The sequence below is a fragment of the Stylophora pistillata genome, chromosome 4, assembly GCF_964205215.1.
Source record: "Stylophora pistillata chromosome 4, jaStyPist1.2, whole genome shotgun sequence".
Lineage (NCBI taxonomy): Eukaryota > Metazoa > Cnidaria > Anthozoa > Scleractinia > Pocilloporidae > Stylophora > Stylophora pistillata.
Genome location: NC_142522.1, coordinates 10,697,816 through 10,724,529, shown reverse-complemented (window position 1 = coordinate 10,724,529; position 26,714 = coordinate 10,697,816). Strand labels below are relative to the sequence as shown.

The 26,714-nt window shown below is 38.0% G+C and overlaps 2 protein-coding genes and 1 long non-coding RNA gene across 4 annotated transcripts in view; 1 reads left to right on the top strand and 2 right to left on the bottom strand.

Annotated features, from left to right (window-relative positions):
* Positions 1-6,004, bottom strand: part of LOC111333061 (uncharacterized) — a 14,934-nt gene extending 8,930 nt beyond the window's left edge. The window contains exons 1-5 of one of the 2 annotated variants that reach the window (XM_022938582.2): positions 5,770-6,004; positions 2,178-2,623; positions 1,334-1,643; positions 738-869; positions 87-158 (exon numbers count right to left, since the gene is read on the bottom strand). In XM_022938582.2, the coding sequence (XP_022794317.2) occupies positions 87-158; positions 738-869; positions 1,334-1,643; positions 2,178-2,623; positions 5,770-5,959 (1,150 nt within the window). In that variant the 5' untranslated portion in view covers positions 5,960-6,004. Of the gene's footprint in view, positions 1-86; positions 159-737; positions 870-1,333; positions 1,644-2,177; positions 2,624-5,527; positions 5,681-5,769 lie in introns of those variants that run through there. The other variant, XM_088756657.1, reaches the window with a different exon arrangement.
* A 42-nt stretch (positions 6,005-6,046) lies between these two features.
* Positions 6,047-14,105, top strand: LOC111333063 (multivesicular body subunit 12B-like). The gene is made up of 9 exons (XM_022938585.2): positions 6,047-6,345; positions 8,898-8,987; positions 9,571-9,664; positions 10,640-10,775; positions 11,253-11,366; positions 11,569-11,660; positions 12,239-12,300; positions 13,252-13,302; positions 13,452-14,105. The coding sequence occupies exons 1-9, from the start codon at positions 6,265-6,267 to the stop codon at positions 13,494-13,496; spliced, it is 765 nt and encodes a 254-aa protein (XP_022794320.2). The 5' UTR covers positions 6,047-6,264; the 3' UTR covers positions 13,497-14,105.
* An 8,381-nt stretch (positions 14,106-22,486) lies between these two features.
* Positions 22,487-24,938, bottom strand: LOC148732463 (uncharacterized). Its single transcript, XR_015999895.1, has 2 exons — positions 24,174-24,938; positions 22,487-24,021 (listed from the first exon to the last, which is right to left on the bottom strand). It is a non-coding gene; the product is annotated as an uncharacterized LOC148732463 (long non-coding RNA).
* Between the last annotated feature and the right edge of the window lie 1,776 nt (positions 24,939-26,714).

Genomic DNA, 26,714 nt, shown 5'->3' with positions numbered 1-26,714 from the left:
AAGATATGCTGAGGGTGAAGGAGACAGGATTTCATTGCATGCGTGCCACAACACATCTAACTTGTACTGTTTTCAGATAAACTTACCATCTCCTATGATATAGGACTGTAAACAACCACATGCTCTAAATTTAAAATGAGGACAACATAGTCTTCCAGCTATAACAAGAGTAAAACAGAAGTCAAAATTAAAGCAAGCTGAAAACCCTGTGAGATAAAGCTTCAGTAAAGGTTTTTTTTTTTCATTGATTAACTATGTACATGTCAACTCCTCAGAAGGCACCTTACATGAGCATATGTTCCTTTTCTAATCAGCAATGATGATATGTTAACAGTCCTCATTATGTTTTGATTCCAAAGCTCATGAGAAACCTCTCCTTGTGATATCTTCACATTATCCAGCAAGCATGTCATGAGAATACTCAAACTTATCAGGTACACTGGGGTGGATCCAGGGGTGGTTTGGGTGGTTCAGTCGAACCCCCATACATTATCCCTCACTTTGCTGGAAATCATGTTTCCGAAGATCTAATTTTCAAAATCTCCCGGGGGAGCATGCCCTCTGGCAATTCTCCGAACCCCACTTGACTAAATCCTGGATCCGCCTCAGGGTACAGCCATAGAAGTTGTTATCTTGATCTAACAACAAATTCTCATAACTAATTTACAAGGAAATGCAAAGCATTTAGAGGGGAGAATTGACAATTAAATCTTGGGAGTTAGAGGGTTCAATGTTACCATCAGGGTCTCCCAGTCCTTCAACAAGAGACATTGCAAACTGGTTTGCCTCCTCCAGATACTTTTTCTTTTCTTCTGGATCTGGTTCACAGCGTTCCCGTCTTGGCTTTTTAGGACGATCAAATGACAAACCTAAATTTGGCATAAGTCAAAACATTTATCATTAAAAAAAACTCAATCAATGATACATACATGTACTCTTAATATAGTGTGATACTACAAAAGGAAGTCACTGTTTGCCTTTACATTGGTAATCTGCCGGTACTTCAAGTTCTCAAAGATTTGCATAAAGTAACGTGTTTCACAATTTTCTTGTAAGAGTTCAAACAGTTCCTTGTAGCTTCCCATTAACTTTGTGAAGAAACGTGACAAAATAATCAAGTGAAAAAGTCAACCATTAAAAAAATCCCTTAATATAAATTACTTATTTGATAAAACATTTTGCAGGGTCTTCAAGGTCAGTAATTATTATATTAAACTTCCTGTTCATGTATTCCTCTTTGAGATCCATCAAGGAAACAAAATGTAAAAGTTCAATCATTTCTTACTGCCCACCCAAAAAATTTATCTTGGACCCTGTGTTACTGACCACCTACCACAGGCATTGCACAGAGTGAGGGTCTTCCCTGTATTTGGATCAACCTTATGCCGAGGACTTGGCTGATGAGAGGAAAGCTTTGGTCGGTTGCCTCGTCTTGAGGGGTTGATAACATATGGGGAACCACACAGGTCACACTTGAATGGGATGGCAGGATCCCGACGAGGTATTCTGAGGAGTGGATTCATGCGTCGCCTCCTCTTCTTCTTTGCTTTCAATTCATCTTCTGTTGGAGATTGAAATCTGGCTGGTTTCCTCTTTCGCTCTCGATCACTTGCTCGTCTTTTTTCTATCTCTTCAGATGAACCCTTCAGATGTTGCAAAACATGTATATTTTAAACTGAATTAATTTTAAATATTATTTTTCACATTCCAGATACATATTCAGGGTGAGGCAAAAGGAATGAAGCAAACCTTTTTCCCTTGATAGATTCAAAATGATGAAACTTCATCATTTTGGTAGGAACAATGATAAAATTTCCTGTTGGGCCACGTAAATCATGCTCTCTCTGTTTATATCAAAATTACAAAGTCTAATTTCTCAATTAGAATAACAGTACTTGGGGCACCATCCTAACACTGTCTTAAAGATGTACAAGAAGCTACATGCAGTTAGAATGAGGATTTTTTTCTTGAACACATTTTTTTGTGTACAACTTTAGTTCATATAAAATACTGTATTGAGAACTTCTTCTTACACACAGACTGCAGTTACACATATGTAGCATGATGTACCATGCAGTGACATGCACCGATGCACACACTGGAAGTATATAAATTTGATTTAAACTGCACACACTGTAAAATTACTAACAAAAACCTAGTTTGAACAGTTTTTGTACCTCACCATCTCCCATATCAGGGAGTCTGTTGTGGGTCAAATCCAAACTTGGTTCTGGAAGATCTTTGGATGATGAAGTATCATGCTCTTCTTCTACTGCACTATTTCTGCTGTTAGGATCCCGGTGCCCAAAAATGACACTAAATACTGCATCTTCAGCTGCTGTAGTCTCACCAAGAGCACTAGTGGATGGTGGATACAGGTTTGAGCTAGCATTTGAGTTGCTAGCCACTATCCTCATTCTGGAGTCATGACCAACTGATGTATCCTGTGAAGGCTGCTGGCAAGGGGCATCTAACAAGCTATTTGATGAAGAATTTCCAGCAAGAAGTGTTGACACTGCCAGACTTTCACAGGCGGTGCGGACTAACGTTTCTAATGCACTTGTATTTGGAGCTCTTGAAGACTGCAGATCAGATTCAGTGTCATCTTCCGAAGTTGATGAAGCTTTGCATAAAATGAAAGGAAGACATGACATGAGTACAGTTTTATAAATTTGATACCAGCAGAAATGAGTATTAATATTAATTTTATTTAGAAAACAGAATTTAATCATAGTCAATTAAATTTGAACTACCAAATGGTCAGCAATCAGTCTGATAAAAGATCCTGATACAACTAAATTACAACTGATAGCTTCTGTTTTCCTCGCCCATTTCACAACCTGTACCAGACCATCAGAGATTGAGATTAAGATTATTTTTTTTCATTCAGCCCAGAGCTATAAGAGTGTAAAAGCTCTTGTTGAATTATCAGGGTAAGAAAAAGGTGACAATCTCCTTCACATTGACAAAATCTCTTTCTTAACCCTTCAAACCCCTAGTGTGACTCTCATTTAATTTCTCCTTGCAATAATTTACCACTGTACTTCTGCATCACACATTAACCCTTTCACCCCTAAAAGTGTTCATTTATCATGATCTAATTCATTAATTAACAATTGATTCATGCTTTAGTGTGCACTATTGAATTATAGAGCACGTGGGAAGTTTGGACAGCACGAAAGAAGCATAAGAGTTGCCCAAGGCAATAGCCGAGGGTAACTCTAGCTTCTTGAGTGCTCTCCAAACTTCCCACGTGCTCTATAACTCGATAGCGCATGGCCAAAAGCATGAACCAATTGTTCTATAACATAGCCAGTGGAATTTTGCATCAAATCCGACACGAAAAATGGACAACAATATCAGAAGTGATTGTTCGCAGTAAGCAAAATATTTGTTTGTGTCCATTTGTCCTACCATCATGTTTTCTATCTGAGTTTGTATTTGTTTCTCGTAACACCAAGCTAAAATAAAAACAAGTTTTCTTTGAGTTTAAAAAGAAACCATTTAAAAGTTATTTTCGTGAAGGAAAACCAGACAGACTGTTATCACTACATCTGTAATTTGATGTAATTAAATGTGTTAATACTTTTGCAAACAATTTTCCCGTGAGTTTTACTATTTCCAAAAACAACTGTAAATATATATTTGACAATTTTAAAGGAGAAAATTTTAAGCTAACCTTTGAAGGTTGAAATAGACCAGTCTGTCATTTGTTTGGTTTTACCAGAGTGTCTTTCTGTCAAAATTTGTTGCATTTCACCCTCGGACAGTGAAGCGAATCGTGATGGCGCTTATGCCGAGTCTCCTTTTCCACTGTTTTTCTCTTTTTCTGCCTCATTTAAGAACTTTAGCCCAAGGGAAAAGGTTGGAAAATTGTCTTCGTTTTGGGACTGGTGGGCCGAGTCTCTGTTTGTATCCATTATTGTCGCGAAATATATTATTTTTCCTTGCGCTAACAATGGCCACTGGCATGAATAAAAAATTTCTGGCGAAGCGATTTGCTCACGCTATCAGCCTACACTATCAGGATTTTGAGCACGCTTAAGTACATTGAATTTGATTGCGCAGCTCTGCTAGCTATGTTATAATCTAATTTCTTTTTAATACAGCATTACCCTCAAATTACAAATTAAGATCATGAGAATGAAACGAATGATTAGCAAATGAAGAAGCCCTTGATTATTACATGTATGCAAATTCTCCTTAACAGCACCTTAAGATTTGTATGGCTAACAGTATGGAGAATATGCATACTGATGTTAGGATGGAAAGATTACAAGATTACATAATTTAAAAAATTGTCACCAACTAAAAGAGGCTCTCGATTGATAAACAAATTCTCCTCGTCAGCTCCTTATGAAATGTGTAGAGAACAGTATGGAGAATATGTCTACTGATGTTAAGGGTATTATGTGTTAAATTAGAGGGTGGGTTCTTGAGACATCAGGAGGCTTCCATTCTGTTCTGTCAGCCTTCTGATAAAATATCTCCTGTATAGCTGGCAAATCTCAGTAATCCAACAATAATTTATGACCTCATCCCAGAAATAATTGAAAATCATTGCTACAAATCTACTCAGGCCTGCTAAAAATGAGGTGTTACAAATACTGCTTTGACATTCAACGATCCACTTCCGACAGTGATGCAGTACTCCATGTTACTCTTGACTTAAAGATTGACCACTGCCAAAAATAACCTGTTAACAGCTTAAGGTTGTTGATTTTTTTCAATAATTGTCTTGCTAAATGCACCATAAGTGTAATAAAAAAGGCAAACAAAAAAAAAGGAAAAGAAAAACCTCCATGCTGGGCTGACCTGTCAATTCAGATGTCCATCACATTTAATAGTCCATTGCTTGGTTAGAGACCCGGTCTGGTAGACCATAACAATCCTAGGTTTATTTTCACAATTTCTTTAATTTTAAACAGCACTTACCACAGCAATCCTTCTTTCATTCCAAAAAACAGACTTAATGGTATCCAACAAATTGACAAATTAAAAATCTTTCCATAAAGCACTGTTTAAAGGCATGAATAAAGTTTAAAGGCATGAGACAAGAAGGGGTACGCTGTATATTTGAGTACCAGTACACACTGAGACAGATACATGAACCTAGATAAGCAGGCTCGCCTGCTCTAAAGCTGTATCTTAAGACAAACGTACAGTACGTATGGGCCCCCCTGTCCAGACAACGTTCCGATTGACAAGGTGAAATGGGCGAGGAAAAATCTTGGAAGGGTAAACTGCAAAATGTCTACTGCAGAAAGTAAAGTCTGGTAAAAAATTCTTGTGAAGATTAATTCGTTACTCGTCACCCACGGGTCGAACATAATTTGAGATATTTCAAATATCGATTGTGGCAGTAATCTAAAAATCCATTGTAACATTCATAATTCAAGGGCACCGATCTAAAAAAAGAGATTCTGGACAACGTTAATAAATTGTTCCAAAACTCCACGAAGGAAAACGAAATTAAAGGAACACAAGAACAGTCGAGGGCAGATGGAACGCAAGCCTATAAACATACCGCACTCATATCATATACACAAACTAGTTTCTTCACGTGATTATCCGAAGCTGAGTTTTTACTTCGCTTTAGATGTAGGCGATCCATCGCAAAACTGCGCTAACGTTGCAGATAAACAAAAACGGAATCATCAATTTTTCCAATTCCCTCAAGAGATAAGGTTAAACACTCAATTCTCCCATTTCAGAGGTTAAAGAAGCTCAAATGAAACATAAAATTTGAGAGAATCTGGAACCTCATACCAGCTGACTGATTGTTGTCCTTCTCGTTTTCCGATTCTCCCGGGAAACTGTAAGATCCACCAGCCTCTCGGTCTTGTCCAGCTAAAGTATCGCCTTGAAACTGTTCCTCTGCAACCGAATGAAAGTTTTCGATGTCGCAGCTTAGCGTCTTTTCAGCGTCGATTACTTCGCCCGATCGACCCGAAGCCATCTTCTTTCTCAAAACACATCACCTGCCCCCACTACGAGTTGCATTCTGGGACTCATTACGGAAAATTCCGAAAACTTTCGATAAACCACGGCCTCTCTGATATCCCAGTCGGAATAGTTTCCTTTCATCCGAGTAATCTCTAAGAATATCGGGGAACATCGGAGATTACAACCAAACAGTATGCCAGTTCGAAACAAACACTGAATTCGAAGTTTGTCGACTTTCACCCACCCCACTGTGATTTGCAACTTTCGAATATTCCCAGGTTGCTGTTCCTGTCTTAAGTGTGGGAGAAAAGATTTGATATGCAGTCAGTTCCTTTTTCACCTGTAACTGACATAAAAATTGTCTCCCAGAAAGAACGCTGCCCTGCCGGTTACTTCATGGTAAGATAACTTTTGAAAGGAATACACTGTGTTTTGTATCAAACTGAGACGGGTTTACAAAGCTGTCTAGTAATCATAACACGTTGTTTTCAAATATTTCGATTTTCTTCTTGCAAAATATTAATGAATTAGCTATGATTATAATACTAGTGTATGAATATATATATCTTATTAGACGTTTTGTTGTGTATTATCGCTGAGTATTTTTACGAGTTGTGCCGTATTTTGACGAGCCCGTAGGGCGAGTCAAAATACAAATAACGAGTAAGAATACTCAGCGATACTACACAACAAAACGTCTAATAAGTTATTTATTATCCAACACGCCAAACTGTTATTTCTGTGCGGGCGAATCTCGCGGATGTTTATTTACGGGGAGTGCGTGACAGAAGTATGCGAAGGGGAACGGAATTGGCGCGTTGTTGTGCTGCTGTTTCTATTTTCTTCATTAAATGAAGAAATTTTCTGGTTGTCAAGCAGTTCTTCTTCGTTCGATTGATCTAATGAACTTGGATCCATATTTGCCAGTCATTCTGACTTTTCGTCGTCGGAAATATGATTCAAATTGTCCGTCACTTTTTTTTTTTTTTTTTTTTCGTCACTACAATCCAATTCTTCGCTTGCACGATGCGAGAAAACCTGTTTAACCGGTACTACAATAAACGAGTACAAATACCGCGTGATGTTTGTACTCGTCCATGGCGTTATTTGTACTCGTCTAGGTGTAGTTGGATAATAAATATATATATATTTTTATATTATTATTATTATTATTATTATTATTATTATTATTATTTTTATTGTATTGGTTTTCATGAAAATACAATCATTTGCAAATGATGTAATTTTCTGGCCTATTAATAACTCAACATGAGTGACTAAACACAGCAGACAATTAAGAAACGTTTTCAGGTTTGGAAATGAATAATAAGGGCCCAGCTGTTTGAAGGTGGATAAGTGTTAACCCAGGGTTAAATTTCAGTCCAGGTCTCTTTATTTCTATAATTTCCCCTTTTCTTTTTAGAGCATCTAGTCATCAAACGACAAAAATAATTTTACTGAATTTTCTTTTGAAGCTTTCAGATCTGAAATCAAATTTCACAATATCCCTGGGTTATCTTATAACCCAGCTTTGAACAGCCCATCCCAGGACTTTTGGGAAATGGGTTTGGGGTTCCTTACCTTGCAAGGAGCTAGATTTACATGTAAGAATAATATGTTAGGTCCTAACTCTTCTCAGGAAAGTTCCAACAATTAATGCTAATACAAGCAGTAAGAAGAAGACGTGTCAGCTTATAAATGCGGCATTCTTTATCACACAACTGATTTTATAAAGTTTCTTTGTTACTTGGTGATTACTTGAATTTCTTGTTCCAGTGATACACAGTATAGGTAATGCTGTTCAGGAGATAAATCACTTTATTATATATTATAGATGATGATGAAACACCAGATTTTTCCTTTTACTGAAAAATCATATCTTCATCATGCCCAGTGAAGATACTGTTTTTATCTTTCATGTGTGAGGATATTGGTGTTGCTTTGGTTACTAGCACGATAAGCCATTTACAAGAGAGCTTCCTGCTTAGGTGCGCAGCCAGTTCTTTTGAAATTTTATTCACCAAATGGCTTCAGGGTGTGAAGATGGTACAGTTACCGGTGACTTTCTCGATAAGCTGCCAAATCTATCTGAATTTCATGACATTTTTGTGACAGGCATTTTGTGATAGGTGACCACTTTAATTGCACTGTTTCAAAAATAAATAAAAAAAGTTGTGTTTTATATGGAAATTTCATCAGTATCTATAAAATAAACAGAACATTGCATGACCGCTTGGGATACAAATTTTATATTCTCATGCTGCAAGTATCTTTCACTTGTAAGAGACTGATATAGCACCTGAAAATAAAATTCCTATCCCCACGTAGCCAAGTAATATCCTCTATATATCTAGCTAATAAGTGTCAATCAAATGCACTGCACTTATTTTCTGATAGAGATTTATCCAATAGATAACGTTAGCCACCCATTCAACAATAAGGGCTTGACCATGAAATCTGCATGTCTCGAGCTTAATGATTCCTAACTGGTCATGTAAAGTTTTATCCCCGTGTCCCCCACATGTTTTAAACATGAATCTTGATAGCTTCAATACATCATAATCTTGTTTATGGATACCTAAATTAACTGCTGTGAGAGTTTTTTTATATGAGTCATATTTGTTCTAATAATTATATAACCCTTTACTCCCAAGATCTGATTGTAAATTCTCCCCTTCTAGCTTCTATACATTTCCTTGTAAATTAGTTGGGATAACTTTGAGTACCAGTATTCTAATTACCTGTCTGCTGGATAATGTTTTTATACATTATCCAGCAGACTGGTAATTAGAATACTGGTACTCAAAGTAGATATCATTGGGAGAAGTTGCATGTTAATCACTTCAGGGGAGTGAAAGAGTTAATTGTCTGCAAATAATACAATATGGTTACTTTTAATTCATAATGTCTTCTTTTGTATAATAATTATTTTACTTTCCTCACTCAATAAGCTTGGAAAGACCGTCCTAGGACATGATGGACAGTTGTTTGATAGTACATGGAGGCAAAAAGGGAAACGTTATCTCTGTTTTGCAAGACAGGTAGCCAGCCTTTAATAAAAGATTGTTAACTTAAGCAATCGAAATTAGGTTTATCATAGTTTGCAATGGACAAAAATGAAAACTTCAGTCTTTCCCTCAAGTGGTTTTCCTTTGTATTTAACTCCAACTTACCCATGTAAATGATGACATGAATATTCAATTCGTATGATGTACATTACACAAACTTGCATTTTACTTTTTGTCAACTTAATCCTGATATACATACTATGATAAGGTGCATCTAAAGAAAAAAAATATGCAGTTTTTTTGTGATAGGTTTAATGCAGCAAGAGGGATCAGTTATATTTCATTTTTTTATGAAATAACTGAGAGAGATACTAATTTATTGCACTGAGTGGTAAAAATGTTATAATTGTTTATTGCACTGAAAAACCTGTAGGTAATTTTGGCTCATAATTTACAAACTTTTGTCATGTTCTTCCAACATCCCCTGTCGGTTATTTACGCCTAGTTACCTGAAAGAGAGTGAGTTCTTTTGTTTATTAAGTATACCAGGTGTGTGAAATTTCTCTCATTAACCATTTTTCAAGATCATTTACTGATTATAATCATTCTCTCCAAGGGAGGACAGAATGTAATAGAAGACTTAACAGTGATTGGTGAGGATGATCCTGTACCAGCAGGATTCACAGCAGTGACAAAAACTCATGATGATGGTATGTGCAGCCATTGATCTTTGGTAAATTTCTGACTTCAAGATGATTCTGCTTTAAGACAAGGCTGTTCTACTGCTTGTACATATTTATCTAGGCACAAGAAGCAGCACTCCCATACACGTTTGTTAGTACACTTACTGCCTTCCCTTTCTCCCTTAATGTTGGTCTACAATTTGGTATGGACACAATGGCAGTTAAACACTTTGGAAGAAGAACAAAGAACTATCATTATCATCAATGTTGTTCTGGAGATTAGTGTCCCAACTAATTATGTCAGGGAGTGAAGCTCTGATTTCCTTTTTTTCTGCACATATACTGGTTGTGGTTTCTTTTTGATAAAAACCTTGATTGATAACCCCCCCCCCCCCCCATAGGGCTTTTTAGGGTCAGTGCAAACAAGCCTGAAACAAACACAGTAAAAAAACATATGACGTGTATTTAAAAGCCTAAACTGGCTGGAGACAAACCAGATGGCTTATATGCAAAGCACAGCCAAGGAGTTGGACTTGGGGCAACCAGGAACAAATCTAGTGAGTAACAGGGTGAAGAGCTTGCATGAACTTGGGACGACAGATTATAAGACCAGCCTCTTAAATACTTGGTCACATTGCTTCCTCAAGAATTTTCCCTTTTTTCTCAGCTGAGTCAAATTTTTGGGTAGTATTAAGCAAATTATATCTGCAGCAAATTTGAAAGATTTTAGTGAACTGTGAATAAAGTTGAAAAATTTTGGTAGTTTGCTTAAGTTTGCAGCTTATGCAATGTGCACCATATATTCACCCTTTAGATAGACAATCTCCTCTTTTATGACAGTCACTGCTAAAAATAATCTTGAAATAAATAAATACTCTCAATGTACTTGTATGAGCCTTTATCAACACCCCAACTTGAAGTTTAATCTCCAGAATCTCCCTGTTTATACCTTGGGTATCTGTTGACTTAACATTACATTACATTCCATTGCATTCCTTTCAGATGACAAAGCTCTACGGAAACATTTTCTTTGTCTCAAAATCCAGGCAAGCAAGACAGCTGTTAGTGCAGTTTTTGATATTGTGTTAATTAACAGAAACAAAGGAGAAACAGCTCCTCCTGGATACAAATTACTTACGTAAGTATCTTACATGTATGTTGCTTTTTTTAGGGGATTTAACCGACTTTTACTTCTAGGAGTAACAAGCATCTGGATGTTCCTTATAATACACCCCTGATCAGGTCATGAGAATGAAAGAAATCATCACCAACTATAGAAGCTCTTGATTGTTAAACAAATTATTCTCCTTGACCATGAAAATGTGAAATTCATACAATTATGTGATCAGAAATTAATTGGTATGAAAGTGTTCTTGGGGACTGTACTGGATTTGAACCCACAACCTCTGCAATAGCGATGCAGTTCTCTGCCATAGGGCACAAAGCGTTCACTGCCCAACAACTCCTCTACAGACTGATGTATGCTCTGGTTGCTGACGGAAGTATCATTGACTTTGACCAATAACAGTCTTTTTCAGGACTATTCTATACTTAATGATCCAGTTTAATGATCAAGTGTTGTTGAGGAATGTATATGTGTTTTTTTTTTTTCCAGGAACGAGGTGAATAACCTGTCAGTATGTTTTAAAGTAGCTCCAATGATGAGAGGACAACCTGGACCTCCTTCAGATCATCAGAACACGTACAGTGTACCTCCTCAAAATCAATGGTTTGTTTCATTTTCATAAAAAGCTATTAGTAAACATGAACTAAAAGAAAAAAAAAACACCAAACATAACTGACATACTTACTTTAACATCAAAATACTGTAGCTGACAAATTTCATATGGGCAGAAATAGCCATTAGCTAAGCATAAAGAATATAGACCCATTCTGTGCCAGAGGTCTAGAGTTTCTCTGCCTTTCTGTAGGTATGGTCACGCTCCAGTCCCAGGTCCCCAACAACATCAGCCAAGTTATCAAGCACTTCCTGCAGTGTCAGGTAAACCTGGAGCAAGTTCTGGTGAGTATAAACTTGTCTGTAGCTGCTTAATGCAATGGGATACCTGGAAAATTGTGAAGAAAGTAAAGCTCTAAGGCAGTTAGTTGTCATAACATTTTAAGTTATTTTGTAGTAGAGAAAAATGTTAAAACAGAACAAAACCTTAAACCGAAGTTTCCTGTCGTAGAAGAGTGGTACTGATCAAGTATGAGGTAACAATAAAGCAAAGAGAATGAGGATCACTGACCATTAATCATAGTCTTTGAAATGACTCACTTGAAGATGCAATAATGTTGAACAGCTTCCGTTTCTGGCAACTTGCTACTAGTTAAGAGAGCTCACTCAATATGCATTGTACAGGTGTACATGGTCAGATGAATGCCCACACCAAAAATTTTAACTTCCAGTCATGTGCTATCATAACATTTGTGGAAATTGCTCTTTCATAAATTATGTAGCTCTTTGTTCTTTGTTTTTGTAGATAAGGTCTATGAATGATGTCAGTGTTGTATTTTGATTATCGCCCAAACGTGGGTAAAGACGCACTGTGTGTTTGTTTGTCAGTGATACTTCGTTGTTTTTTTCCTTCATCTCTATAGCAATTGAAGGCCTTCCGTTTGAAGTTAATTCCAAGTTTGAGATCCTGTGGAAAAAGTCAGGGGTAAGTTTTGCTGACCCTATAGCTATAAACGTTGCAGTGCGATCTCTACAACCTTAGTTTATACTTGAAAAAACCGTGGATGTCATTGAAGGTGCGCACTGATTGGCTACTCAAGCTCTAAATATCATTTGTTATTCCCCTCCGAGCAACTCGCACGGGATTTTCACCTCAAAATATAGTAATCGTTGCTGGGATAAATGAGTTAAAATCATCTTTTTGTGCTATAAAACCTCACTGTTTTAATATATAATAAAACGACTCGTCAGCTCACGGTCGGTGGCTAACAGTGAATATTTACCGAAGCGGCTCAGTAAAAACAATTCATCTACCGCCAGCCACCAATACTGAGGTGAATAGTTGTTATTTCAATTGCAAGGATGCGGGGTTTGCGCCATTTGTAAACAAACTCGAAGTTGTCCTCCAGTTTGCGAGATCATGTCATGACGTCACATCTGAAATGGGTCTATAAGGGTCCTTTGCATTGGGGAGTAGGAATGACGCAGTGGTGAGAGCACTCGCCTCCCACCGCCGTGGCCTGGGTTCGATTCCCGGACCCGGACCTGGCGTCACATGTGGGTTGAGTTTGTTATTAATTCTCGTCCTTGCTCCGAGGGTTTTTCTCCGGGTCCTCCGGTTTTCCTCCCTCCGCAAAAACCAACACTCCAAATCCCAATTCGATCTAGAAACAGTGGACAAGGAAGAGCCACCCAGTGGAATGTCCCTTGCTAAATTACTATTCATTATTAGTATTTTATTATTATTGAGTGAAAGCACAATAATTTAAAGTTAGAAATAGGAATGGGAAAATGAAGAAGGTGGTTTAGTGGTCAGGCTTCTTTAGTTTACACAAATTTTGTAAAGGGAATAAAGACCGTTTGCCATCCAGTGTTTAACAGAAATGATATTCAACATGTTCTCTTTTGATGAGGGTGTTTTATTTATTATCCTCAGTCTGTGATTCCAGCTATGCAAAGCTTATCTGCCAACGACATAAACACAAAGGTAAGTGGACTTTACATTGAAGCCTTTCAGAGAATTAGTGAAAGAGACTGCAACCTTCATACATGACTGTCACCTTACGTGAAGTATTTTAAGATCGGTCCAGTCTTCATCCAAGACCCTTTTAATCTCACAGAGCCTCTCTCTTGCAGTATAACTATGACTTCAGCAAAGAGCAAGCTGTGACATCAAGATGAGAGAAACAAGCTGTCTGAGTCAGTTAGATGAATGGTTCGTCTGCTGTGTCACACGGCTGATTGTGATTTTTCAAAGCTTGGCTACAACGCGGCAACGATCACATCTCCTTTGCAGCTGACCATGGCAGCACAGGAAGTCCACCTTGATACACAAATATTTCGAATCCTGTAACCTTAAGTTCACAAACTAGAGTTTTGAAAATGATTTAATCAGTTAACTCCATTCTGCTGCTATACTCTTCTCCATTTTGCCACATTATTCTGCTCGAGGAAGTTTTTCGTGAGAAATTCCCTTCTCTGTTACGTATTGAGCCCATGGAGACGCTCTGGATAACCTTTCGACACAAATTTGCTAGCGGAGATGATTTGACAAAACCATTTGTTAGGAAAACTGTAGAGCTTTTACAGTTTTTTCGGATTATTGCTGTGTAAGTGAAGTCAAGTTCTACTTTTAGACTGGTACAATTTCTTTAAGAAGTGAATTTCAGATTATTATTTGCCTATACAGGTGTTTGAAGGACGCTTTTAGTGTCCACTGAACTATGGATCAACTGAATGAAACTGGAATAAACTGAAACTTAGAAAAAATAAACCAATTTTTTTATGAGATTTTGTGCCTTCTCGTCATCAGTGACAGATACGACTAGACGTGCTAATTAAGGAATCTACAAGCACCTGTAACTAGGGCCTCTTGCTTGAGGTGGATTTCCAGTGTCGTTTAAGTGTTTTGCTTTCGTAAAACGTGCGTAAAGAAAACATGCGTAAGAGATTTTGATTACCGCGTAAAAAATCAAAACCACGCGTTTTTTGTTTTTGTTTTTGTTCTTTTAGTGCAATTTGAACTGATAGAGATCATTCAATACTTCAGCCACCTCAGATCACTTCATGCTGCTGCCTGAAGACCTTATCACCCTCCTTTAGAATAATTCTGAACTTTGGAAACTTGCTAGAATTAATGTGGGTTTTGTTTATCGAACAAGCATGAGTAATGAATACCCCGACAGGGATCTGTATCCTCGGGCCATCAATATTAACATCTTAATAAACGATCTATTTTATGTTATCCATCACTGCACATGGTCTACGCTGATGATACCCAAATCTCCACTGCAATCAAGGACGACTTCAGACTCAAAGAACCTATAAATGCTCATCTAGCCAGAGCTGATAAGGAGATTAAGCATGTTAACACAATCGCATCCATTTAGCGCGAAAATATACTCGTGTATTTGTCCTTGGACTGTTCCTCGAAGCTCACAGTTTTCCTCGAGCTTCGATTTCGGAAAAGATAATGTCCGCGGGCAAATTTTGGCGCTAAATGGAGCTTATTGTTTAAATAGTTATGCAAGTTTTCAGCTCAGCATCATACTTCATAATACACAGAGTTATTTTATGTAATAGTATGGAATTTTAGAAATATCTTTTCTAGAAGGCAAAAATTCCCTTTAACCAAATATAGTTATTTGAAAAAAGAAAACAATGGCAAAACAAATCATCTACTTTTCTGACTGATGCTTTCTTATGAAAAGCCTGTGGGGTTTTAAGAAAATTATTCCAAAAATTATTCAACGCGACTCCGGATTGAAGACCTAGTAAAGTGAAGTAAACATCCAGGCCTCCAAGGTTTTGAGTTAAAACATGGAGTAAGTGCAACTGTGGAAAACAGCCCAAATGATTATGTGAAGAGCCCTTAGAAAAGGTCAAAGAAGGCTGCTTCTATGAGTGAGCCGTAACAGAAGCGTCTAGTTGTCACAAAGGAGAAGGGCACTTGTGAAATTCTTTGAAAGATAAGGATAGGTAAAATAAGTTAATTAAGAAATATCCGATTACTTGTCTTCTTATTGGCTCAATAAGAGTGGAAAAATTTCAATAAAGTTTCTTAAACAATTAAAGAGGCCTATTTTGTCACCACAGTCGACTAGTATTGCTCTAAGGCGGAACATTAATCTGAAGCTTCGAAACTTCTGAAGGGGAAAAGGTATGAAATCCGATCAATGTACAAGTGTGATTTTGCGCCACTTTTAGCCAGTAACTCGTGAACTGCTAACGATTCTCGAAACAGTTCATTATTTGTATGAGGGTAAAACAACGCATAGTTCGGGAATTGACAAAACCACAAGAGAGCGCGTTTTTAATAGCTTCTCAGTTGCTCCAGCTTATTAATTCCCAGAAGGAAGCTCCTCAAGTTTTGAGTTCAGTCCGAACTGGTGTGTTACCGATATGCGTTAGGTTTCCATAAGTTGGCAATTAAAATACATGTTGATAGCCTGGTGACACGAATATTCGTCTTCAAGACAAGTCTTACACAGCCCAAGGTTGAGAATTTAGAAAAACTCAGCTCCAGCTGACACCATCTTCGTGTAGGGGCAAATTTTGTCTGAATGATGCATTTGTTCAAAAGAATGAGCTGAAATTTGTTATGTAATCACTGTTTAATCTTTCTATCTTAGGTTTTTCTTTAGGCATTCATTTGATAATCACATAACGTACTTATCCAATGCGCACGAACCAGGGACTATTGTCTAATGCACAACTTGACTTTCTTGTTTCTGCGCTCTGAGTAGACACCTTCAAAAATACTGTCGGCAAATGTGAGCACGATTGTTGATGTCGTTGTTGTCTTTTTTCGGTTTTTAATTCAATCAATGATGGAACATTCCAAATTTCATCAAATCGCCACAATTCAAGACATTTTGTTAAGTTAATCTAAATCTATTCAGGTGATTAAGATGGTCATGCGTGTGACACTTGTGCTGGTGGTTTTGCTTGCTATGACAATGGCGAAAGATTTGAAGAGCCGTTTTGACATAAAAAAAAAATGACGAGGTACGGTGTTCTGATGCTATTGATAAAAAGAAAATGCTTGCATGTACTCACCTGTGTGTTTTCCGGCCTTTGTTTTGTTTTGTTTCTTACACACTAACAAGCGTGGTACTCACGATACGATCCTTAGATACAGGGTAAAGTTATCGAAAGACTCTGGCCCATGAGCTGGCAGAAGAGAGCTTGCAAAAACTGCTACCTTCGTTTTAGCACTAGACCAACGGACTGTTGCTTTCCAGATGAAAAATGGTAAGTAATGGTGCTCGGCATTTGAATCATTTGAGTTGAGTTGAGGCAGAAAATTTTTACAAATATCCAGGTGTTAAGAAACCTCATAAATATAGAAAAAGCCGCCATTCTAGTTTACCTTACGCGTATTAATCAAGCGTTAAATTAGAAACGGTAATAGGACTGAATGGAGGACAATTCAGGGAGTAATCGAGTGAGTAGAGAGATTTTGCGCCGCCTTTACGTGAAACGGCAAATGTCAGGGAGTTACCCTTTCACGTTTAGCGTGATCGTTGCTGCTTTAGCTTTGCGTGAGCTCATGTCATAGTGAATTTGAAGACGTACACGGCAAAGTAAAACAGGTTACTTTCACGTAGAAACAGCAAAGCGCAACCGGCAAACGTAAAAAAAATGGCGGGAAAGAGTCACTTGGACACTCTTGCCGTTCGCATTTCACGTAGAGGCGGTGTTAAATCTCTCTGTTGATTTCAAACTTGCAAGCGCTTAGCACGAGGCTTCTATGAAATTACAAGCACGATTGCCCCTATATTGTATGACATGAAGTGCGATAACCATTGATTGTCTTACTACAAAATGCGAGAAACTCAGGAATAAAGTAGGTAAGAGTACATATCCCGAATTATAGTCACAAGACCAGAAAATCTCGTCGATGTTTGTTTTTTGTGTGAACAACTTAACCTGCTCACTTAAAAGTTTTCTTTATTTCGATTGGCTGGCATTGATTAGTTAGTTGAGCTTTACCCATTACCAGTATTTACAATTGGACAGGTGAAATCGAACATTTTGGACTTAAAACAGTCAATTAACCCGCAGATAAGGACTGGTAAGAACCACTCATATTCGAGAATTTTTCTATCGACACAAGTATGTGCAGTATCCGCGCAGTGTAATGAAAGCTAATGAGTTATTTCAGCGTTCAAACAATTTTGTAATGCCTAATTAGAATTCCTCTTTATTCTTAATAATTTACAGTATGTGGAGTGGAAAATGTGGACCGAAGTGAACGCAACTAGAAGAAATTACAGAGATGTTGTGGAGTTCTAAAAGGTGTTCAAAGATGTGACTTCATATGCTACTTAAGTCAGAAACTCTTTGTAATCAGCAGCATTTTTGTAGAACATAGAATGATAATCAACTCCACTGATCTGTGAAATAAAGCATCTGCTTCTTGGCATTATTCACTGTCGTTTTAATTAAAACAAATCGAGCTCTACTCAATGTGGAGTAGCACTTTAATCTTTGATCTTTTAAAAATGTACATAGCGCTATTTCTAATGCTATCTAATAGCGCTTAAAAAATATCTCACTTCGTCTAGGGAGAGTTAAAGAACTCCTTGACCCTTCATGGTCCTTCCTGATAAATAAACTGGGATAGGCTTGGGAATTGTGGGCCAAATGGCTCGGGCTTTCATCGGCGCTGCGACATGAACGACGAAGCCCGAGCGTTTTAGGTCGGTGAGCGAAGTGAGCGCCCGAGAGGTCCACGAGGGTTCGGGAACAATAATGATTGTAACTAGCTTCCAAACCCCATCATAGACCTCTCGCACAAGTTGCGTACCTTGGGACGGAAAGACTGTTGTGTTGCGGGTAAAAGGTGGTGCGTATTAGTACTCAGCATTTGAAGCTAATGAGCTGAGTCGGTGCTAAAAAAAATAGAAAAAAACGATCCATTGGCGAACCCGTTGTGCGAAAAAAGGGCCCATTAAAGAGTAAAGGATTGGACCTTTTTCAGGACTTCCAGGAGACTGGAAGTCAACATTCAATAACTATTGACCTTTGAAAATCCCTGTAGGCGAGTGCTTAGCGCCAAATCGAGAAGTGTATATTCTTTGTAATATTTCTGAATGAAAATGCTTTTAGCGGAATTAGTAAATCAATTCATCAAGAGTATAATGAGGTTTCATTTTTGAGATACAAGTCAAGAATGATGATGAAATACACTGCTTAATCCAAAATAAAGAAGCCAACTCCTTGAACTTTGACCCATTCTGTTGGGCGTCAATGGTAATACAGTCAAGTTATTGATAATTTTATAAGTTTTTGAAACTCCCAAAACTTCAGATAGATGTTTCCAGTCAAGGCTACGGGTCTTAATTACGGCAGCGTAATCTAAAAAAATGAGACTTATTAAATTACTTTGACTCTCATCAATCGTCAGGGTAACGGTTAAAAGAAAAGCGACTTGTTTTCATTCTTTATTCAGCTTTAATCACCATGAATATTCATTTATCTGAATGAACGTCTGGAGAAAGTTTGTTAAACGTTGGTTCTCATATACTGGTGATGAAATTTCTGTTATCTTACAATTACAAATGCAAAACAAGAGAAGAAAGAATGACCACAATTCACACACAGAAACAATTTTATTTTATTTGGTCCTTTGACTTGCATGATAGCAAATGCTAATCAGTTCATCAATAGAGCCGAATCTTCGTGTAAATTTGACCCGGATCTTGACTTCGGCGCTGATGCCAAGCTTACTTATGCTGTGCACACAGACACGTAGTGGATTCGTGACTTTTGAATTTTGGCAAGGAACGGTTAGGGATGTTTACCAGCTAGTTCTTAAGATAGGGTTATTTGGTCTGAAATAGGATTAAGATCTGGAGAGCTGAGCGCGCACCATTACCAAACAATTACGACAATTACAGGGAAAGCACACCCCGGAACATTTCCAAAGAGGGGCTGATTACGCAAGTTATCTAGTTTTCTAATTTTCACTCGTTTCTCGAACTCAAGATGTTTCTCTCGGTTACTTCTTTGCGGTGCATTAAGATTAATCCCCAATAATCTGGTTAGGTGAAAAATCATAAATATGGACTGAGGAGTGTGGAAGAGGCGGAGCATGATGTGGAATTTGAATGCTGAAAATAATTAAAACTAATTCGCTTCAAGGAATGTTTATCAGTCGTGCAAGGCTGTTTCAAATATATTTCACCATAAATCCCGTAAAGGTGTTGTAAGAATGCCGAACTGTCTTTCGTTGATAGCAGTTTGCAGATGTTTTATAGGAGTTGTTTCTGTTTTCGTTCGTTAAGGAGGTACCGGAGTAGATTTGTTCATTGTGTTTTCGTCATGGTTCCTCGACATCAAATGCCACTAACATATGTGACTGTTATGTTTCAAAGTCATTGAAATTTCCATAGGTATTGCTAATTTTCAATTTAAGAACTGATTGCGCGTTTGCAAACGTTGTTTCAACTTTTAAAAGGTCCTAACCACCACAATTCGTAAAAAAGGGCATTTCTTTTATTTGAGAAAGTATTACACAAACAAGTCTTCTATCATTTGCGAGAATAAAAGAAAGATTGAAATCACTACCACTGATGTTATCTGGATTTTATATTTCTAGAAAAAAAATTCACTCTTCTTTCAAGATACCAGCACTCTTCTCACGGCAATTATCTACGATTTCTTTGTCTCGAATCGCGAACCGTATGATCTTTGCACATTTTCTTGTATAGAATTGCTTTTCAAGAAGCATAAGTTGATTCTAGAACGGCTAAGAAATCGAAAGGTGCTAGATGTCACCTTTTCGAACCATATTTTTTCTTTCTCTTCTGCTTTCCCTTTCTTTAAATTACGCTAATGCGAGATTTTGCCGTCGTCGGTATTTTCAGAATTTAGGGTCTTTCATCTTTATTGTTTGAGTTGACTGAAACGGCGCCGATGTTTAGTCGATTCAGGTGTAATCAACTAGCTATTAAAAAATAGCTTAAGGCCTTTGATACAGCAGACCGCACGATATTACTCTCTAAATTAAACGCCTACGGAATTCAAGAAATGCCTTCAATTGGTTTAGATCATACTTAGAAAACCGAACTCAGATATGTTCTGTTAGTGGTTCACTCTCCAAAACTTGCTCTCTCGAATGTGGTATCCCCCAAGGGACTATATTGGGTCCTCTATTGTTTTTGCTATACATAAACGACTTAGCTGAAAAACTATTCTTATCCTAGAATGTATGCCGATGATACGCATCTTACCTACGCTGGTAAAGATGTGAATATCATTCAGTCTTGCTTGAACGAAGACTAACTAAATATCAGCAAATGGCTGATCGCCAACAAACTTAAACTCAATATGTCTAAGACTGAATTTATGCTAATCGGCTGGAGACAAAAGCTAAACACCCCAACTGCTTGTGCCGTATTGAACAACAATGGCACTCCCATAAAACAGGTATCAACATCAAAATCTCTGGGTGTACTCATTGATGCAAACCTTACATGGGGCAGTCATATCGGAGAGTTGGCTAAAAAAAGTTGCCTCTGGTATTGCAGCTATCAAACGAGTCAGACAATTTGTTCCTCCAGCAACACTACACCTCCTGGTTGGCTCAATGGATAGAGCGCTGGACTGTTGTGCGGGAGGTCGAGGGTTCGAGCCCCGACTGGACCAACACTCAGGGTCTTAAAATAATTGAGAAGAATATGCTACCTTTCTATAACATCAAGAAATGGTTAGATATTCTAGTCTTCTCGGATAGGGACGAATAAATGGAGGTCCCATCTCCTGCAGGGTTAGGGGCAGGAGACGTTAATTTCCCACGCACGAGATTACTGTGTGATGGATGTCCTTCCCTGGGGTGGGATGGGTGGTTAACAGGACCCCCGTTGATACCGGTGTTTACTACACTGAAGGGGCTATCCTGTATAAATATAGATGTCTGTCTGTCTGTGTCTGTCTTATCTACAAAGCCTTGATTCAGCCGCATTTTGCTCGCTGCAATGTTGTTTGGGGAAGCTGTGGCGTAAAACTAGCAGACAAAACCGTGCAGCACGGGCTCTAACTTTTTCAAGCTATGACACAGATGAAACGCACTTTTTCCAAAATTTTAACTGGAAAAATCTTAGTACTCAGCGTGACATCCAAAAAGCATTTTAAATGGTTTTCAAATGTCTTAATGGCCTTGCTCCTGAGTACCTAAGTTCAAAATTTATTGCTCGACCTCACACTTCTTCATACACTCTTCGAGATTCTGTAAACAAGTTTAACTATTCCACAGCCACGCACAAACTATCTCCATAATAGTTTTCGCTACAGTGGTGCTGTTTTGTGGAACAGTCTTCCTGAAACATTAAGGCAAGCAGAATCTCTATGTAATTTTAAGTGTCTTTTGCACAGTTATTAGAATAGCATTTAACGCACGGCATTCATGGAAAACAGGCTTTTTGCTTTGTATATAATTGAATAATCTTATATTGTAATTTAGTTGAACAATGTAACTTAAGTTATTTATTTTCATGTATATATATTTCACGCCTGATGAATTTTTAATACCTTGGCTAGATAAAGATTGAATGAATGAATGAATGTTCAACGTATTTTGTTCGTTGTCCTGGCAGTTTCGTCTCGTTTTTAAAAGAAGGCACCTTCAGCAATCAGGACCTTAACGAATTTATATTCTTACTAAGAGTTCTCAGCACAACGTACGTGCGCAGCATGAGTTCCAAATGGTGATATCATGTTGTTCTTTTGTCGAGGACGGCTAAGAGAGAGAGAGACTTTATTTCAAGAGGGTAGCACGTGACAGTAGTTAAACTGATAAAACTGTGGCCCTCTATTAACCCACCCTTCCCACCCCAGGGAAGGACATTCATCACACAGTAATCTCGTGTATGGGAAATTAACGTCTCCTACCCCAACCCTGCAGGAGACGGGACCTCCATTTATTCGTCCCTATCCGAGAAGACTAGAATATCTAACCATTTCTTGATGTCATAGAAAGGAAGCAAATTCTTCTCAATTATTTTAAGACCCTGAGCGCTAGTCCGGCCGGGGCTTGAACCCTCCACCTCCCCCACAACAATTCAGCGCCCTATCCATTGACCTAACCGGGAGGCGGTTAGCTCAAAAAAGTAACAGAGCACTAAAACAGTCAATATTAGCATATCGGTCGAAAGGACAACATGAAATAAAATTGAATGTTTTAATATTAAATAATATTATTAAATAATATTATTATTAAATAATATTATTATTAAATAATATTATTAAATAATATTATTAATTCAATATTGAATGTGTAAGTGTGTGAGAATTGAGGTCACTCTTTCTTCTCTTTTACTCATTTGTATTTGAGCAAATTCATCACCAGTATCTAAGAACCAGCGTTTAACAAACCCTCTTCAGACGTTTTTTCAGATAATTGAATATTAATGGTGATTCATGTTGAATAAAGGATGACAACGAATTACTTTCTTTCTGGTTCCCTGAGTGTTAATGAGAGTCAAATTAATTTAGTAAGTCTTTTTCAGATTACGCGAGCTCTCCTATTTCTTTAGCAAAATTTTGAAATTCCGTAATTTACATCACTAAATCGTAAAGCTTGAATTGACAATACTTTGGGAAATTCCAATGTAAATATTAAAAAAAAAAGCATAACACTGAGTCACAGTAGTAGTAGAATGGTATTGTCCATGGTTCACAAAGAGAAACAATTAAGGGTACTGAGATCATAGTTAGTAGAGGGGACTCTACTAACTATGCTGAGATAGATAACATCTAAAAAATTAATATCCTGCATTCCTATTGGCGCCCTAGAGGATGAGTCAAAGTCTAAGGAGTTGGCTTCTTTATTTTGATTTAGCAGGCTATTTCATCATCATTCGTGACTTGTATTTCTTAGAGGGAGGACACCAGTCTGAGATCTTGACGAGTTTAAAGGAGAAAAGGTAAGAAAATCTGATGAATGTTTAACAAACCTTTACCTAGATAGCAATAGGCGTTGGTACTGCATAACAGTATTTCCATTTTGTTAGCTTTTCGTTTCTCAGATTAGAGAATTTTAATTGGAAAATTAGCACACTTTCCGAAGGATTTCCCGCACAAATATAGCGACTTTCTTTGTGTAATGGTGATTTTTCATCAAATAACGCTTTTTAATGAAGCGAGTCTGGACTTTGCCATCGTAAAATTCGATTGACCAAGTATTCAATTGAAATGACTTATGACAAGACAAAACATTCTCTAGATAGACGTGAGACAGATAAGCTAATCTTATGCATGACCATCGACTTCTCACGGTCACAATGCGGAGTGTGTGAAAAAATTGCCTAATAATGTAATTATTTGTTGTTAAAACCAATAAATTAAGCGTCTTCGCGGTAGTTTTTGCACGTCTAAAAACTCAAAATGACTTCGTTCAAAGGGACGAGGGATTCCAACGTTTGGAAAAAAAAATTGTAAGTGATCCTGTGCACAGTGAATGAGTGAATTAAAATATTTAAGCTTACGTGTTGTAAAATTGCCAGTTTGGAGCTTATAAACACCAAAGCAAAGTTTCTACACGGTCCCTCATAACCCTCGTCATTCCTCGGCTTCAGCTATATGAATTTCAAGTAGTCTTTGAGGTTTGAAAAGGAAAAGTTAGACTTTCTACTTCTGTATTTCTCCTGGCGTTCGCTGCGTTCTCCATGTGCACACTGCTTCGATCCTTCGACAACCCTGGCTGCAAAAAAGGCAGATTCACTCGGTAAGGGACAGCAAGCTTGATAAATATTCCCGATAAGCTATTTTTAAAGATGTTAAGTGTATTTCAATAGTTAAAATTGCTCAGGAGAATGTATAAAGCGAAGAAAGACGCGAGATAAGTTCACGTACCACAGACTACGCCGAAACCTTCCCACTCGCGTAGAAGGATTTCCCGCTACGGCTGGATCGGAACCACTGATATGCGCAATGACTCGTTTCTGGGCAATTTTACTTCCGGTAGCGGTAGCAGCGCCAGCCGTAGTGATTTGCTTAAACTCCCAACTGTCTCTGTCACGGACGATATCACTTTCGATATTGTTTTAACAGTCATTGCCATCGTCACTATCGTTGTTTTTTCCTTGTCATCGTTATCATTGCCAATTCATTTTTATTTAATTTTTTGTTAGCTATGGTCCCCATGGATGGTGCGTCAAAAGTTGAACTGAAACAGCGTCAATCCACGAGGTCAGAGCCGTGCATCTCTGATATAGCAGCCAGAAAATAACCACGAAAACTAATTGTAGCCAGCACTCCTTTAGAATATAATTTTAAAAATAAACTTCAATAAAATACTGTCTGAGGAATCTCTTGTTGCATTAACTCTTTGCATACTAAGTGAACACATATGTCCAGATAATACCGTTACTACTTTTGATACTTGTTTCTTGTTGAACTTAAGACACAACATTATGTAAGTGTGTAAATTGTGCCGGCTAGTTGATGTGACACCTATTGCAACCTAAAACGCCCACAATGATTCCTGATTTTCATTGCAGTGAACCGTTCGTATGATAACAAATCCCAAAGTCTAGCATTTTGCTCCAAGAGCAACACCGAAAACATGTCAATCTCTTAAGATAAAAACTTGTTAAAAAAATCAAAATTTTGCGTTCAAATCACACCTTAGGGCCAGATCTTGGAGTTTGGCAAGAAAATTCCTTCTCATTTTATCTGCCAACCCTTGTTTCTCCATTTGATGAAAGCCAGTGTCGCGAACACAACCGTTGCCTTGTTCATGCCCGAAAAGAATTCTGGGTAATTCCGCCATAACTCGAAAAGGCAACTCCTATCATTTCCATTTCAAAGAATTATTAGAATCGTGTCGGGCCATCCAGTCCTACCGGCAAAATATCGCATCGATTGGAATTTTTACCGGTCAAAACTTGGCCACATAGCCTTGGTAGGTTCTGGAAACCATCCATAGATGGGCCCGAGACACAACTTTACTTGTGAACTCGCCAAGCTGGCAGAAAAGCATCGTTAGCGGTCCAGTCTACATGAAACCATCTCTCACCTCTGTTTTCCTTCAGAGGCTTGCCTGTAACCACATTCCAGCTTAATGATGCCGTCGTGAGGGCTTCTGTAGAGGGAAAAGGGCTCGAAAAACACTTATAATCGGCCAGAAAAGCGAGAAACCGAATCGATTTGAACGCATCTAAACACGAACTGTTGATCTTCGCTATGTGACCCCAAGGTCTGAGCCCATGGTGTCTCAAAACCGCAAATACTGTAACGAATACTCCATATAAGGACCAGCAAAGTGAGGTTAAGTTTGTAACGCCAAATTACAACTGAAAAAATATGCTCTTTTTTGTATTCAAAGGGTTAAGAGGATAGTTAAAAAATTTAGGGTTTTGATAACGGTTTTCAAATCAGGACCGTTACTGTTAAAGAGGTCGTCCATGAGTTACGAAACATTCGATCAGACTGTTCAACTGGTCCTGATAGCATCCCTGCAAAGTTGATCAAAATGGCTGCAGATTATCTGGGGTCTCCGCTTACTGATGCCATCAACACCTGCATGAAGACCTTGTACTTTCCATCTGCTTGGAAGCTCGCGCGCATCTGCGCGATTCCTAAAGGGAGCCAAATTAATTCCGATAAGACTTACGACTTATATCAATATTACCAGTCCTTTCAAAGGTTTATGAACGACTGATTTTCCGTCAGCTGTCTGTTTTTATTGATACGAACAATGTTCTCAACAATAACATTTCTGCCTAGCGACAGGGACAATCGACCACTACTCTACTTCAAGCCATACGAGACGACATAGTAAAAGCCATGAAACGTTCGAAGGTAACTATGATGATCTTAGCCGACTTCTCCAGAGCCTTCGATACGATCTGCTTCAGAAATCTTATCACCAAGATGAGTAAACTAGGTTTCCCTAGAGACTTCCTGATACGGACATTCATGATATTACGCATCGTAAACAATTTGTACTCATCGATGACACGTGCTCAGAGGTTAAAAACGTGAATTTTGGGGTTCCGCAAGGCTCCATCTTGAGTCCGGTGCTATTCAATATTTACGTTGCTGATCTTCAGGAGAACGTAAATGTCAAATGCTTCCAGTATGCAGATAACACAACAATCTACAATCATGCTAAAATATCTGACCTAAATAACTGTAGAAACACTATCTCCTAATAAATTAATAATCTAAGTGCCTGGTCTAAGCAGAGTACCCACGCCTTTAACAACGACAAAGCCAAGGTTATGATCCTTTCCACCCCGCAAATGCCCAGAGTACATCACCTTGACGGTTATGATCCTAACATTGTAGTCATTGGTTATAAACTAAAAAGTATTAAATCTTGCAAACTGCTTGGAGTTCACATCAATGAACATCTTAAGTGGGACGATCACATCAAGCACACGGTATCTG

Bases quoted from the DNA above. Each gene is read 5' to 3' on its own strand.
- LOC111333063 (XM_022938585.2), top strand. From the start codon at position 6,265: ATGCAGTCAGTTCCTTTTTCACCTGTAACTGACATAAAAATTGTCTCC. The intron at 6,346-8,897 runs GTAAGATAACTT...TCACTCAATAAG, and splicing joins GCCCTGCCGGTTACTTCATG to CTTGGAAAGACCGTCCTAGG. The intron at 9,665-10,639 runs GTATGTGCAGCC...CATTCCTTTCAG, and splicing joins GACAAAAACTCATGATGATG to ATGACAAAGCTCTACGGAAA.